This window comes from Centroberyx affinis, unplaced genomic scaffold (assembly GCF_046629955.1).
Source record: "Centroberyx affinis isolate AG114_WGS23_722 - 3 ecotype Tasmania unplaced genomic scaffold, CSIRO-AGI_Caff_v1 ptg003635l_1, whole genome shotgun sequence".
Classification (NCBI taxonomy): domain Eukaryota; kingdom Metazoa; phylum Chordata; class Actinopteri; order Beryciformes; family Berycidae; genus Centroberyx; species Centroberyx affinis.
In genome coordinates, this window is record NW_027281544.1 from 64,778 (window position 1) to 80,052 (window position 15,275).

General features: G+C 42.4%; 1 protein-coding gene across 1 annotated transcript; it reads left to right on the plus strand.

Annotated features, from left to right (window-relative positions):
- prep (prolyl endopeptidase) lies at positions 1–10,730 on the plus strand. The gene is made up of 14 exons (XM_071540439.1): positions 1–164; positions 540–614; positions 969–1,102; positions 1,430–1,560; positions 2,849–3,058; positions 3,518–3,639; positions 3,844–3,949; positions 4,157–4,348; positions 4,865–5,062; positions 5,873–5,976; positions 6,711–6,942; positions 7,594–7,725; positions 7,836–7,992; positions 9,402–10,730. Exons 1-14 carry the CDS (start codon positions 27–29, stop codon positions 9,694–9,696), a joined length of 2,226 nt encoding a protein of 741 aa, XP_071396540.1. The 5' UTR covers positions 1–26; the 3' UTR covers positions 9,697–10,730.
- The last annotated feature ends 4,545 nt before the right edge of the window (positions 10,731–15,275 follow it).

The window sequence follows — 15,275 nt, forward strand, 5'->3', positions numbered from 1 at the left end:
CTGCAAAAGCTTCAGCGTAGAAGTTGATGTTTTGTAGGATCCAGAGGGTCATTTCAAAACCAATATTTCAGTCTTTGGAACAACTTTTTCTGTTACGGAATACCCGAAAACTGACCTCCAAAATGTCTTTCCAGTATCCACAGGCTTACCGTGACGAGGCAGTGGTAAGTAAGGGCTGCTAGCTAACTAGCCTAGCGTGCTAATAAGCCGGGATGCTTAATCATCATGCTTTTCATTCATTGACATGAACGTCTGCTTTGTTAGCATGCTAGTTAGCTTAGCTAGCCCAAGGTCTGTCAACCTAGACTGCCTTTGTTGACAAATGCATGGGCAGCTTTTCCCAGCTAGCTGTAACCTTATTAACGGTGCCATTTTAAGCTTGCTAATCTTTAGGGTTTGTGACTTTGGTTAGCGTTACTAGCCAACCTGGACGTACCAGCTTGCTAACACAGCAGGTCCATTGTGTTTTTAGGATGCCACACCTAATACACACTATAACCTGTAACGTTAGTTAGCTTTAACGTTGTTATCTGTCTCAGGTGGATGACTACCATGGCAACAAGATACCGGATCCATACAGCTGGCTGGAGGACCCTGACAGCGAAAAGACACAGGTAAATGCTCTCCATCTTTTGAATCTCTAGCATAGCCTTGTCAGTTTACATTGTTGCAGTGTGAGGACACAAAGTTACCAGATACTTTGTATGAATGTGTTTTTTATGTGTGTATGGACTCATCAAAGTGGCCAAAGTCAACTGCTTAAAATATACTAGCAAATACATAGTTTGCTGGTTGTGTCACTGTGTTTGGCAGCTGCTTCTCACAGAGGTCAAGTGCAGTGCGTCGGGAACTGGCAGTAACAACCACAGTCAGCCTGAGGTTTTGTTGACAAGATGTAACACCAGAGATGATAACATTTGGCTGTTTCTAATGAGTCAGTGTGGTTGTATGGTGTCTTGTTCCTCCAGGCTTTCGTCAACGCGCAGAACCAGCTGACGTTGCCGTATCTGGAGCGCTGTGAGGTGCGAGACCTGTTCAAGGAGCGGATGACCGAGCTTTATGACTACCCCAAGTACAGCTGTCCCTTCAAGAGGGGGAGCAGGTGAGACGGGTGGGGTGGCAACAGAACCGTGTTTTAGACCTTTGTGCTATCCTCACATACAACTGAACATGGACACAAAGTTGAGAGGAACAGAGATAAGTTTGTTTTGTTTGCTGATTGTCCAGTGAGTGCTGCTCCCTGAGTCAAAATATTACCTGGACACTATGGAGTCAGCCTGCACAATCACAAGGTGTCCCAAGGCTGTTCAAAACCCTGGGGTCTAGTTTTCCAGGGTTCGGCACTCAAAGAATTTTATACATTTTCTGAGAATTTAATAAACTATCCCTTGTTTTCAAGGAATTAACAAATTCGCCTCCCCATTTGCAGGTATTTTCACTTCTACAACACGGGCCTCCAGAACCAGAGTGTGATGTACGTGCAGGAGAGCCTGGACGCAGAGCCTACAGTCTTCTTGGATCCAAACACCTTCTCTGATGACGGGACGGTTGCCCTGCGAGGTACGAACAAAACCTGTTGTCAGTACACACTAGGCAGGCCAAGTGCTTTCAGAGAGCCTGAACACTAACAAATCACTAGCAATTTATTTCATTATTGTTTTTACTTATAGTTTTTATTTTGTGACTTGTGACTTGTGACTGTGCACATAGGTGTGTTAACTGGCCTTGCCTGACTGATTTGTGTATTTGAGGGGATACATGTATATGTGCACCTGGCTGTGACATTGACCAAAAATGTATTAAATATGAAATGCATGTAAAATCTATAAATATAGATACTTTCTTATTATTAAATCAATAATGTATTGCCTAGTGCCAATTGTACTGACTATTTTGATCACGTGAGGCCGCGGCCACACAATTGACAGAATTACTAACGGATAGATTTCTGTCCGTTGGGCTGTTTTGGAACGTCAACGTGTTTGCCGCTATTTTTTTTTTTTAAGTTAGGAATGCCTCTGATTTGCGGTGACGAATCCGTCTGTCCAGTAAAAGGACGGAAATCTGACGGAGACGGACATGCCATGAGCGCTGCCCGGACAACGGACAGCTCTCATTTAGGGATGGAGTCGATTCGACTCGATTCTATCACGTCGATTCTGAGAATCGATTCTACTAATAAATGGAATCGGAGTCGACTCCCAACTCTGGAATCACAGAAACTGTTTCATTTAAATGAATTTGTAATTAATTAATTCAGATTTAGGCCTATCTATACTAATCTGTGTTTGACTGCCTTGGTCTGATCCATTTCACAACAAGTGAGGGGGGAGGGACAAATTCAAGGCTCACTGTTGAATGCCAACCAGCGTAAAACTACAATTTTTGTGTTGATTTTCATTTGGAATGGGGATTGATTTAGAATCGATTCCATCAATTCCATTACAAGGAGTCGGAATTGACTCCAAAAAATGTGGAATTGTCATTGAAAATGAATTGAAATGAACGAGATGGACTGTGGCCGTGGCCTCAAAACTGTGTGATCACAATAGGCAAAGCAATTGGATAGCCAATATCGAACGTTGCCTTTGATGTTCGAATATGGCAATCAATGAATGTGTTCGATAATTTATCGATTGTCAATGTCACAGCACTATGTTATTGTCACGTCTATCCTGAGTGTGCTGCAACAAATTCCTAGCAACCGTTATTCATATGGTTATAAACTGCTGAGTCTTTGATCTGTGATGCCTTTGTCTCCACAAATAGACTGCTATTTATAGGGTCCACACTGACAGCTAAATAAAGAATGTTAATGTTCTGTTTGTGTTCCTTTAATTACTCCAAGGTTATGCGTTCTCTGAGGACGGGGAGTACCTGGCGTACGGCACCAGCGCCAGCGGTTCTGACTGGGTGGAGATCCGCTTCCTGCGGGTTGAAGGGGCCGCGCCTATGGAGGACCGCCTGGAGCGAGTCAAGTTCAGCTGCATGTCCTGGACCCACGACGGGAAGGGCCTCTTCTACAACTCCTACCCCAACCAGGAGGGCAAGAGCGACGGTAAGTCAAGTAGACTGGATCCAGATATTCTCTAATGTTAAGTCTTATTTAAGTTAGCATGACTGACCATTACAGTAAAACATAATACGTGGAAAAGAGAGGTGGAATAATCTCCAGTGGCTGTACCTTCCGTAAAATTAGAGGAAATTAATTCATCAATACTTAAAACATGGACATTTTGAGGAAGAAATGAAACTGATACTGTGAGTAGAAGAAAAAAAAAAGATTAAAAAATGTTCACACACACTTCTATTTTCGTCTCATGATGGATGTGTTGTTTTGTCTTCCTCTGCTCACATGCAGCTTTGATGTATTAATATTGCCTCCACAAGCCACACCCTCCCTCTCTACATCTTCCTCCTCCTCTCATCTGACACTAGTGCTGACAGGTTCGTTTTTCTTAATCACCACTAGGGGGCATCGATGAAACTAATATCTGTAGTTGCTGTCCCCTCTTAGGCACTGAGACCTCTAGCAACCTGCACCAGAAGCTGTACTTCCACGTTTTGGGGACTCCTCAGTCCCAGGACTGCCTGTGCGCCGAGTTCCCTGAACACTCCAAGTGGATGAGTGGAGCTGAGGTATGCTCAAGTCCTATTGTTAATTCTATTGTTTTATCAGTGCATGCTCCTAAACATAAAAACATGAGTCACAAATTTTAAAAAAAAGATCCCATGTGTAAATTGATATTCAAAGTAGGGACGGGCATTTTCGATCATTTGTCAGAGATCATGCGCTTAAGTTTCTTTCCTGTGCTGCTACATTTTTCAATTGTGCATTTGCAGGTATCAGATGATGGACGCTATGTGCTGCTGTCCATCAGAGAAGGTTGTGATCCGGTCAACAGACTGTGGTACTGTGACCTCCAGACCACCCCACAGGGTATCACAGGTATGCTGGGCCTGTATATTTGTTTATACCCGTTTCATGCTTGTTGTATTTACCTGCTGTTATCCTTATCCTGTATTAATAGTTAACTTATTGGCGTTTTAATTTATTTTTGCCTGTTCAGTTCTTTGTGTGAGCGCCTTGCAAACACAGCTGTGCGTGTTCAGCATCTTTATTCTAGCTCTGAAATACTCCTCTCCCTATGATCAGGCCTTTTGCCGTGGGTGAAGCTGATCGACAACTTTGACGCCGAATACGAGTACGTGACCAACGAGGGCACGGTGTTCACGTTCAAGACCAACCTGGACGCCCCGCGCTACCGCCTCATCAACATCGACTTCGCCTCCCCGGCTCAGAGCAACTGGAAGGAGCTCATCCCTCAGCACGACAAGGACGTTATCGGTGAGCCGCTGCATCACTCACACCGACTGTATCGATGGAACAGAATAGAGTAGGTGGAAAATTGTCTCCGGCCTCGCTTAAGATACAAATCGGATGTCGGTGTGTGAGACATAATCTACATCAAACCGTAATACACATAGAAAGCGTTAAAAAGATACACATAACTAGACCGTTTTAGCCTACTAAACATAATTAACATCTAGAGCTGCTTTTCATCTTCCTTTTAGTGCAGAGTTTAGTTTATATAAGGTCAGTCAGCTGATGGTAGATGTTTTTAACTTTATTTTGCTGGCTGTGTTTACCATTACATGGGGTATTGTCACTGTATGATGCCCTCCACATTTTGACAGATGCTTCATGACCAGATGGTTTGACTCATTAATATCCCTTGTCTCTCTTTCCCCTCCTGTCCCATCCTCCCTTAATTTTCAACTCCTCACTTTCAATCCCTTTTACCTCTTTTTATTCCCCCCTCCCCCCACCTGTCGCCTTTCCCCCCTGCCGTCTCCCCCGCAGTGTTCGCCACCTGCACGTACTCCAGCTACCTGTTTGTGTGTTTCCTCCACGACGTGAAGAACGTGCTGAAGATGTACCGCCTGAGCTCGGGGGAGGAGCTGCGGACCTTCCCCCTGGACGTGGGCTCCGTGGTCGGCTTCACGGGCCGGAAGAGGGACTCGGAGATCTTCTACTACTTCACCTCCTTCCTCTCCCCAGGTACGGGATCGCTCAGCCGCCCGGCCTGAACTGGGCGCAGCGCTTGTGAGCCGTTTGGAGTATTGAATTTGAAATTGTTAAGCGATCAATGTTTTTATCCAATGTGTGCATGCTGGAAATGCCAGGGTGTTGTATTGGGTTCCAGGTTGAATTGTCGTATGGAAAAAATATTGTTATTCAACCCTGATATGACTACCTGTTTTGTCTAGTTATAGACCGTCTACAGTTATATACCACTATCGGCATACTTTACATTGAAACCTGACCAAAATCTTTAAATGGAGCGATGAAATTTAGCTTTGGAAAATGACTAAAATGTGTAGGAACTCTGAATTGTGTAGGGAAAAAAACTGGAAATTTAGCTGTATAAAAACAACTACTGAGAATGCTGTGTAACATGATATGATGGTAAAACGAATCACAGAAAATGGCAACAGTGTGACACTAAAGCTGGGCTTCAATATGGTGTGAAAGTAGTATGCTGAAATTGCCATATGGCATGTTTTTCACATTCTGCATGCGACCGTGCTCAGTACAGTTTGTATACTCTCTGGATTTGCATTTGTCTTGAACAGAATTCAGACATATTGACTGACTCAGACAATCCCTTTAACTCGATACACCAGTTTCCTCATCCGTCTCCGCGTCTCGCTCTGCTTCTGCACAGCACCCAGATCATTATATCCGCTTTCGGTCCTGTGTGGGAACAAAAGAACGGAGAGAACAGGAAAAAAAATCCTTTCCCACACACTGAAAATGATGCAGACGGTAGAACGCTAAGATGATGATTTTCCCTCTTCTCCCATCCAGCTATCATTTACCACTGCGACCTGACCAAGGAACCTCTGCAGCCCCATGTCTTCAGAGAGGTCACCGTCAAAGGCTTCAACACCTCCGACTACCAGACCACCCAGGTAACTACAATCAGGGGTGTGACTCTTTCAGGATTTCATTTTTTTTTTATGTAGACACACATTTTCTGTTTATTTCTAATACTGTTTTTCTGTTTTTTGTGTGTGTTCCTGATCATTGTAGCTTATATCTGTTTGAAAGTCTACTCCCACAGCCTTTTCCAGGGACTTGTTTGTAACTGGTTTTGCATGAGTACCCAACCTTGACCCAGCCCTTCCAAGTATTGACCCAATGTATTAAACAGGTATTTTGTTTGTCAGGAGAAAAATCAGCTGAGATGTGTGCTGGACTAGAACAAATCCCTCTCAGTCCGGTGATGCGTGACTCATGGCGCTTGAGAATTGGTGAAAGCATATTCTTAGACTTAAGGCCCCCATGCACCTTTTCACTATGAAATTCCATGTTCCTGTTACATGTGATATGACACTTGAAGCATTCGGGGTTCTGGAAGTACAGTATCCCACAGTCAGATTTATATGTTTGTCATATCCCTAGTGGTGACAGTGAGCCCAGAAATAACTTGGTGAAAGCGAAAATAGCCACGGCAATGGGGACAGGGTTTCTTTTTTCTTTTTTTTGTCTCAGGATGTGTTTTTTTTTTTTTTAAACTCTCAGCTCCCATTTGTGTCTAATGGGAGATCACCATTTCCCTGCCCTCTCCTGGCCCTTTTCCAGTCCCTTTTCTTTTCCTGATCGCGACCCCGGTCTTGTCTGTCTTTCTCCCTCTGCCCGCCAGATCTTCTACCCCAGCAAGGACGGCACTCAGATCCCCATGTTCGTCGTCCACAAGAAGGGCATCAAGATGGACGGCTCCCACCCGGCCTTCCTGTACGGCTACGGGGGCTTCAACATCTCCATCACCCCCAGCTACAGCGTGTCCCGCCTCATCTTCGTCAGGCACATGGGGGGAGTCCTGGCCGTCGCCAACATCCGAGGAGGAGGGGAGTACGGGGAGACCTGGCACAAAGGTGAGGCCTGATGCACGCACACACACACAGTGATAAACCTCATTTTGCAAGCTGGCCCCACTCACCAGAGGCATGCGTCATTTGTCCTAGTCGCATGCAGTTTCCTCATTTAGAACAGACGAGCCACTTAAAAGAATAAACAAGGATGCATAAGTGATGCCGACGCAATCAGAAAATTTCTTGGACCTGCTTGATAAGTACTGGCGAGTGTTTTCTCTCTTCAGATATGGTAGCTGACAGACAACAACACCTCTAACCTTAAGCCTTGGCACTTGGCCAAGGTAAATATGAATGCTACAAGCTGTCATGTATCATAAAGCTGTGATTACAGTATATTTCAGCTTACAGTGAACACATGAGTTCATGAGTTTCCCAAAAACCAGAGAGGACTGGTCTGCTCTCCTTCCTCCAATCCTAGTATTTAGCAGCAGGCGTGTACTTTTCAAATGCACAAACTGATAAAAAAGAAAGCGGGGCCCACACTCAACATGTCTTTCACAGTGGCAGAGGCATATTTATGATATTTATCAAACCTTGCTCAACCAGAGTGCACAAAAAGACAAACTATTTTAATAATACGTTTTCGTCGTTGTCTAAAATAATACAGTACAAACCCCTCATTTTCATTCTTCCCTGTGTTTTTTCCTCTAGCTGGCATGCTGGCCAACAAGCAGAACTGCTTCACAGACTTCCAGTGTGCAGCTGAATATCTCGTCAAGGAGGGATACACCTCCTCTTCCAAACTCACCATCAACGGAGGCTCCAACGGCGGCCTGCTCATAGGTCAGTACAGCGCGGGCCGAGGAACATCTAAGACTACACAAACCAGGAACCGTTTTCTCTGCCCGGTTATAATATTGTGTCAGCCTGATGTGTGTGTGTTTGTCTCCCAGCGGCGTGTGTGAACCAGCGGCCCGAGCTGTTTGGCTGTGCCGTAGCCCAGGTGGGCGTCATGGACATGCTGAAATTCCACAAGTTCACCATCGGCCACGCCTGGACCACCGACTTCGGCTGTTCAGAAATCAAAGAGCAGTTCAACTGGCTCATCAAGTACGCGCTCAACCTTTTAGAATGTGTAATGTGAAGCCTTCATATGAACTGATACCGAACCAAGCATTTCCCCTTTAGTTGTCTGTAGCTGTGGTGATTGGGAATAGTTTGGGTATTATTTTCATATCCATCCCTGTTTGGAAAATAGAGTTTATTCAGCAGCAGTGGCCCCCACAGCTCGAAAAATGCCACTACAACTTGCCACTACACATGCCACTACAACTTGGCTATCTAAACTAGTTTGTTAGCCTTCCTACTCTTATAGTATTCAACCTCTTTCCACCTTCCAGCTGTTACACATAAGCCTTCCTACATATTTTCTTACTTTTGTACTTGTTACTACTATGAAATTTTAGTACATTTCTAACATTATTACTTATCACTTTGACACTCATTACAGCTCCTTCACAGAAGTGTTTTAAACTGCCACATTTCTCACAGTTTTAACATTACATACACATATTATACTTTGCTTCAGCCGTTTCAGTTTGAAGAGACGATCCACAGTCATGTTCAAAAACACGCGCGCACACACACACACACACACACACACACACACACACACACACACACACACACACACACACACACACACACACACACACACACACAGACAGACAGTTACTGGTACCAGTATGTGCTAGTGCCACTGCGTGTATAGTCTGCCACACGCACTACACATCAGTACACATCCACCCGCACACACACACACACACACAGCCACTGGTACATATATAGGACCAGTATCAGCACCAGTATGTAGATGCAGTCAGTTGATCTTACCTATCCCTGTTTTACCAGGAGAGTGAGACAGCAACTGAAGAACAGGGAGAGAGTGAAGCAGATGAGACAGAGACAACAAGTGGAGACAGACAAAAATATGTGACATAGATACAGCCATAGGATAAGAAAGAAGGAGAGAGGAGAGTGATAGACCAGTCACAGACAGCCAACAGAAAGGGTGAGCTGTACCCACACTGAGCTGCACCAGTGCCACAGTTTGCACTCTCAGCAATCACACGCATTTTCTCCAGAAAATGCACCTTTCTAGTAACACTTAAAATTGCAATTATAGTCTCATATATCATGATATAAATATCCAAATAAGGGCCGTTCCTAAACTGTCTAAACACTGGAACCGATCCTGTAATGGGCCCAGGAGTGAATCTGGGTGTCAAAACCAAAATTACCCCCACAGCTGCCAAACATTCTATGGGGAACACTCTATTTTAACTATACTTGTTTATATTTTGGGGGGGGGGAATTATGCTAAATTCTAACATAATTTTAAAATTTTCCTATCAAGAATCAGTGGCAGCGTTTTGCTAGGGAAGGAGGAGACGCTATACTGTCCCCAACATAACCGCCCCCGCTCACATTCTCTCCCCCCCCTCCTCTCTCTCCCCCAGGTACTCGCCCCTCCACAACGTGCGCGTCCCCGAGGGCGACGGCGTCCAGTACCCGGCGGTGCTGCTGCTGACGGGCGACCACGACGACCGCGTGGTGCCGCTGCACTCCCTGAAGTACATCGCCACGCTGCAGCACGTGGTGGGCCGCAGCGCCAAGCAGAGCAACCCGCTCTTCATCCACGTGGACACCAAGTCGGGCCACGGCGCCGGCAAGCCCACCAGCAAGGTCATCCAGGAGGTGGCCGACACCTACGCCTTCATCGCCCGCTGCCTCAACATCTCCTGGGTCCAATAGCCCTCCCCCTCCCCCTCCCCCTCCCCAGTCTTACCTCTCCTTCCCCTTTCTTTTGTATTCACTTTTTTTTTTCTCTTTCATTCTTCTCAGCTGTTTTACCCCAAATTCTTCTTCTTCGGGATACTTTTCACACCAGCCGGTTCACGCGCGCGCACGTTCTTTATAACTCTTCGCGAAACACCCGGGGGTACGCGATCTTCCGCCGTCTTTTAACCGTCGCCTGGTCTCCTTCACATGCTCCGCTCTCCCTCTGTATTTTTCCACATATGTTAGCCCACGTTTACCCAGCCAGCACTACAAACCTTCCTCTCCTTCTCTCTCTCTCTGTTTCTCCTTTTCTGCCCCTTCCCCTCCCACCCTCCTCCCTCCCTCCCTCTCTCTCTCTCTGCGTGGGCCTGTTAGGACACAGACTCTCATCAGGATCTCTGCGGCTGCACTTGCACACAACTACAAGCCAACATGCAGCACTTATAGCTAACCATACCCTCTGCTGTACTCCATGTTTGTAGTCCTTATTCACTAAAGAATGACTACAGTATCAATGAGATGGGTGTCTAAAGGGAGCGGCTACCTTCACAGTTACTGTAATCAGCCAATCAGTCATTATAGTCATGAGGTCAAAGTGGCGAACGTTCAATTGAAGAGCATCATAAAGAGGCCTATGTTGGGGAGTGTAAGTCTCCCATGGGTGCTCCGACACGCAGACTATTTATTTTTCATCGGAGCGCATCACAGAGGCTGTCAGATGATTTCAGCATGTAGACTTTTAAGTAGACAGTATTGTGCAAATGATGATACTGCGAGTTGACAGTTTGTGGGGGGAAATGCAAAAACATTTTCCTGTGTGTGTGTTTGTGCATGCAAGTGTGTGTGTGTGTGTGTGTGTGTGTGTGTGTGTGTGTGAGAGTGTGTTTAAATGTCAATCCCCACATATCCTTCAGATTGATGTTGATTTCTACCTCTTGACATGTGCTGATTGTTTACCTTTTTAAAGGGAACAAAACAATGCCACAACTTCAATAAACAACTTTTTAAACAGCAATTTATCAAAGTCATTTGTTCACCGGGAAAACTAACGTTTGGAGAGTTTTGATATAAAGTGACAGATCTGCCATTTTGGAAAAAGTGACATAATGATAACAAAGTGAAAATAAATTATGGTAGATTTAAAGGATAGAAAAAAAATAAGATAGGTTCCTTTGTTTTAATTATTTTAAAGATATTGATTGATGAACTTCAGGTTGTGATTTTTCCCCCAAACTGTATTGAAATAGAATGCTTCATTTTTACATGCTAGTGCTTTGCAACACATGACTGGTAATAATGGTAACAATAATGATGAAAGATATTAATAAAACAAGTTTTTCCTCATAAATATTCATTACAACATTGATTACATGAGCAATGCACATTTTCTCCTCTTCATTCTGCAGCTGAACAAAGTAGCTCTATGCTGTTTGAGTTATGAAATAAAAAAAGCAGCCACTCAAAAACTTTTTCAGGATTCATTTTCTTTTTATTTCCGACCAAAATCACTTGAATGCATCTTCATCCAAGTCATCTTTACAGACAGGTATGAGAAGTAGGAGTAGCAGTGAAGGCATCATGTATTTGTGTGCGTGTGTGTGTGTGTGTGTGTGTGTGTGTGCCTGGTCGTCCAGCAGGGGGCGGTCACTCTGTATAAATGAGCAGCACGTGCTGCAGCAGCAGAACACGAGGGTGGTCTGACAGACTGAGGCCCCATGTGGGCTGCTCAACATCCATGTTCTGTGTTACAACAAGTTCGCCAGTGTCAATCTTTTATATCTTTTCGAGGTAGAAATGATTAAAATTTGGATAATCCAGTCAATGATTTTTAATAGTTCCACTTCAAAGTGAAATATCCACCATTTGAAAGCCTTTCTCTGTCAAAATGCTGTCATGGAAATTTAATTCACTAAGTAATGGGCTTATTAGCAAAAGATATAAACATAAAACACGAACATTTTCAAGAATGTTGGTTGCCTTTATTACTTTACTTTTTAAAGGCATATAAAGCAACAACCAGCTAACTTTTTATCTTCCAAATAGATTTTCTAGCCTAATGAACAACAATCATTGAATAATAAATACCACCATTTGTTTACCTTCACTAGTTTAATGTTTAGAGTGTAGTGTTGTTCAAATTACAAAACAGGAATTTGTTTTAAGTTGTTTGAACCCTTTTGTCATTTCAGTTTCTTCATCATCAATCACAATTTAATTCTCATTTCTCTGTTTTTATTAAGTTTTTTTCCCCCCTCTGGAAACAAAAGATACACTGACATTAACATATTTTTCACTTGAAGTCAGCTGAAAAAAGTTAGCAGCAGAAACAACAACTAAAACACTGGACTAACACAACATGAGCTTTGAAAAGTGAAATTTGCAAGATAAATTACAGAAAATCAGACTCTGCATTGATAATTAAAAGCATGCATTTACTGAGCAAAATGTATTATGTCTTGTATATAAAATCATCTTTTTTAATGAAATGATCTCTTTGCAGTGACAGGGTTGAAATGAAAAGGCATCATGCATTCTTACCAAAGGATCTTTAGATTATTATAATTACCATGAAACATAATTTATTTATTTTGTTTGCATTTTAAATGGATTAAATTAATAACTTCCACAGCTTGTATTTTCATGCATGTATAGCTTCAGATTAAAATGTTATCAAGGAAACTTGAATTATTTCACAATTTTATTAAAAATAAAACCACAAACATATTTGAAATTGTGTCAATATAACTACCATTAAGAACTTAAAGAATTACATTTTATAGGCCCATTTATGAGGAAATAAAATGATCTATCTTGATTCACTCTAATACAAGTTAGATACACATAAATGTTTGTTTTTCATTTTAAAAGATAACTGAAGAACAGAAATCTTTGTCAGGGGAGTTAAAATGTTTGCTCCTACATTTTCATTAAATTTTTCCAGACAAACCTAAGAGAATCAAGCCTAAGAGATTAAACTGAAAAAGTCCAGAAACCAGAAACTTTCACCTCCATGAAAGTCCTAATTTTTTATTTTTATTATTAGTATTATTTTTTTTACAAAAACAAACTTGTCACCCAGAGTTTTACAGGGTCAAATATACACAGCCTACTGACATAGTAACTTGATACTCATAATGTTTTATGCAAATCTAAAATTGCCTATTTTGGCTTTTCAGTTTCATGTGGGCAGCATCTAAGAGATGAAACTGGAAAAGTCCAGAAAACTGAAACCAGAAACTGAGACTCATGACTCATGAAATCCCCCTCTTGATTTTCAAATGACACAAAAACAAATTTAATTTCTGTGTGTTTTTAACAAAACAAACTTGTCCCAGAGGTTTTACAGAGCAAGAGGTTGCCTACTGACATGTACAGTAATTTGGTACTTTTAATGTATTAAATCTTCATCTAAAATTGCACATTTTAGCATTTCAGCTCCCATATGGGCAACATCTATCCACTTATTTCCCAACTTTAATCTTTGGGTGCAATAATAGGCTACACTCTGAATTAAACAACTTTCAGAGTTAACAAGTTAACAGTTGTTCTGTGGCTGTTGTTTTGGAGTCATTTGCAGGTGCCTAGGCTAAAATACAGGCTGTGCTGTAAGTGCCTCAAAATGTATACATGAAACAATAAAGTAAGTTCAACTTGTATTGCTCATGAGTAACATATTTTGCTCTTTTAAAAGGCTGTAGGCCAATCAACATACAACATATTTAAGTCTTATCTCAGCCTCTAAAACCCTGCTGGTTTTGAAAAACACAGGGCTTAGCAAATAGGATTTGACTTACATTTAGCCTGCCTAATAATGATTTATCAGCCAATGTGCACCATATTAAGAGTTAGGAGACAATGTGCATTAAATTGGATTAGAAACCAGCATGTTTTCATTATAAAGGATTGAGCAAACGTGTCTATTAAATGAATGTGGTGAAACACATTCATCTGACATGGTAACACCACTGACTGCTTTCCTAACGTTTATCACATCCTTTAGAAGAAGAAAAAACATGCAGGTAATTTGCTCAAACCCAACCCTTCCCAACCACACATTGCCACACACACACACACACACACACACACCCACACCCACACACACACACACACACACACATTTCAGATTTCAGGTTATATTGTTACATTGCCCGCGTAGATTGTATTTAATGTTGTGCCATGGATTCATTTTCAAACATGATGAATTAAATCGCCTTTAGGAGAAAGCAGAATTCAGCCAGTTCTCCTTCAGGCAGCTGGCTGACTGCATGTCCATGACCCACCAGCAGGTGTCGCTTTGGAGCCGCAGCCCTGCAGCAGAGGGGCGGCCGTTACAGCCAGTACAGATGGGTCGATAATGAAGAATTATTCATACAAGTTCATACAACTATATTCATACAACTTTTACAAAGGAAGCCCTACGTCACTGTCTCTTCACCGAAGCCGCTGCATAAGCTAGCACATTACAATACGAACTAGGCCTACTTAATAATTAATAAAAACTTAAATCTATATTTGACAACTGAGCAAAGAAAGCACCTAGATATGGCCGATAGATAGTTCAGACGCGTCAAACATTCGTTATCAAAACATGTCCAAAACTGCCCCGTGAAACTGATAGTGCCGGTCGACACTTCTGATTGGCTGAGTCACGTTTGAAGCCGTTGCAAAATACCCAATGAGCACACACCTGTGACCGCATAACAGTTGATTTAAATATTAATGCGCCAACCGGAAATGGCCACTCATATCGGTGCTGAGGAACGACGTTGATTAGCAACCGTTGAAGAACTACATTGCTTGGCGGAGGAATAATATTAAACTACTATTATCATTATTATATAATTATTATTGATAAAACATCTGCCTTCTTCCCCTCATTATGCCCAAACGCAGCACCTTGTTTTCAATGTTTTCTGTTTTTGACACTTCTTGTCCCAGGCTCACAGCCCAGGCATAAGGTTTGTTCATAAAGATTTTCTCAAATAAAATCATTGTCAGTTGTGTTCATGGTTGTGAGTGTGTTTAGATGTGGTTATGCCTGGTGTCAGTGGCAGGCTTGCAGTAGGCTATTTTAGACTTTCAGCTGAATACACTCTAAGAAGGACAGGTCCTCAACAGCAAATAATGGTTCTGAATTTGACATGTAAGCCTTGGGAGAAATCTACAATTTTCCTTTACAGAGCAATGTGGAATCACTCTATCTGGTTCTTTACTCCTGATTACTGAAAAGGTTTATAATATTTCTCTGATCTAAGCAGTAACATTGGTTGGGTATAAGGCAATGGGAGCCATTCTATGAGGTTAGGGAAGAAAAACACTTTGGTTCAGGTGAGGAAAAGATCTGGGCTATAGTTGGAAACTTTGATATTTTAAATCAACTTCATTCTTGATGTGCTTTTTGTTGCTGAAAATAAATATTTTTTATGGTGTATCAGCAAATCACCATCTAAGGCGCTTTGTGGTTTCATATTGTGTAAGAGATTTTTGTGGTTGTGATCTATGCATGCCTGCTTGTTGTAGTATGTTAACCTATGATTTACTATGACATGTGG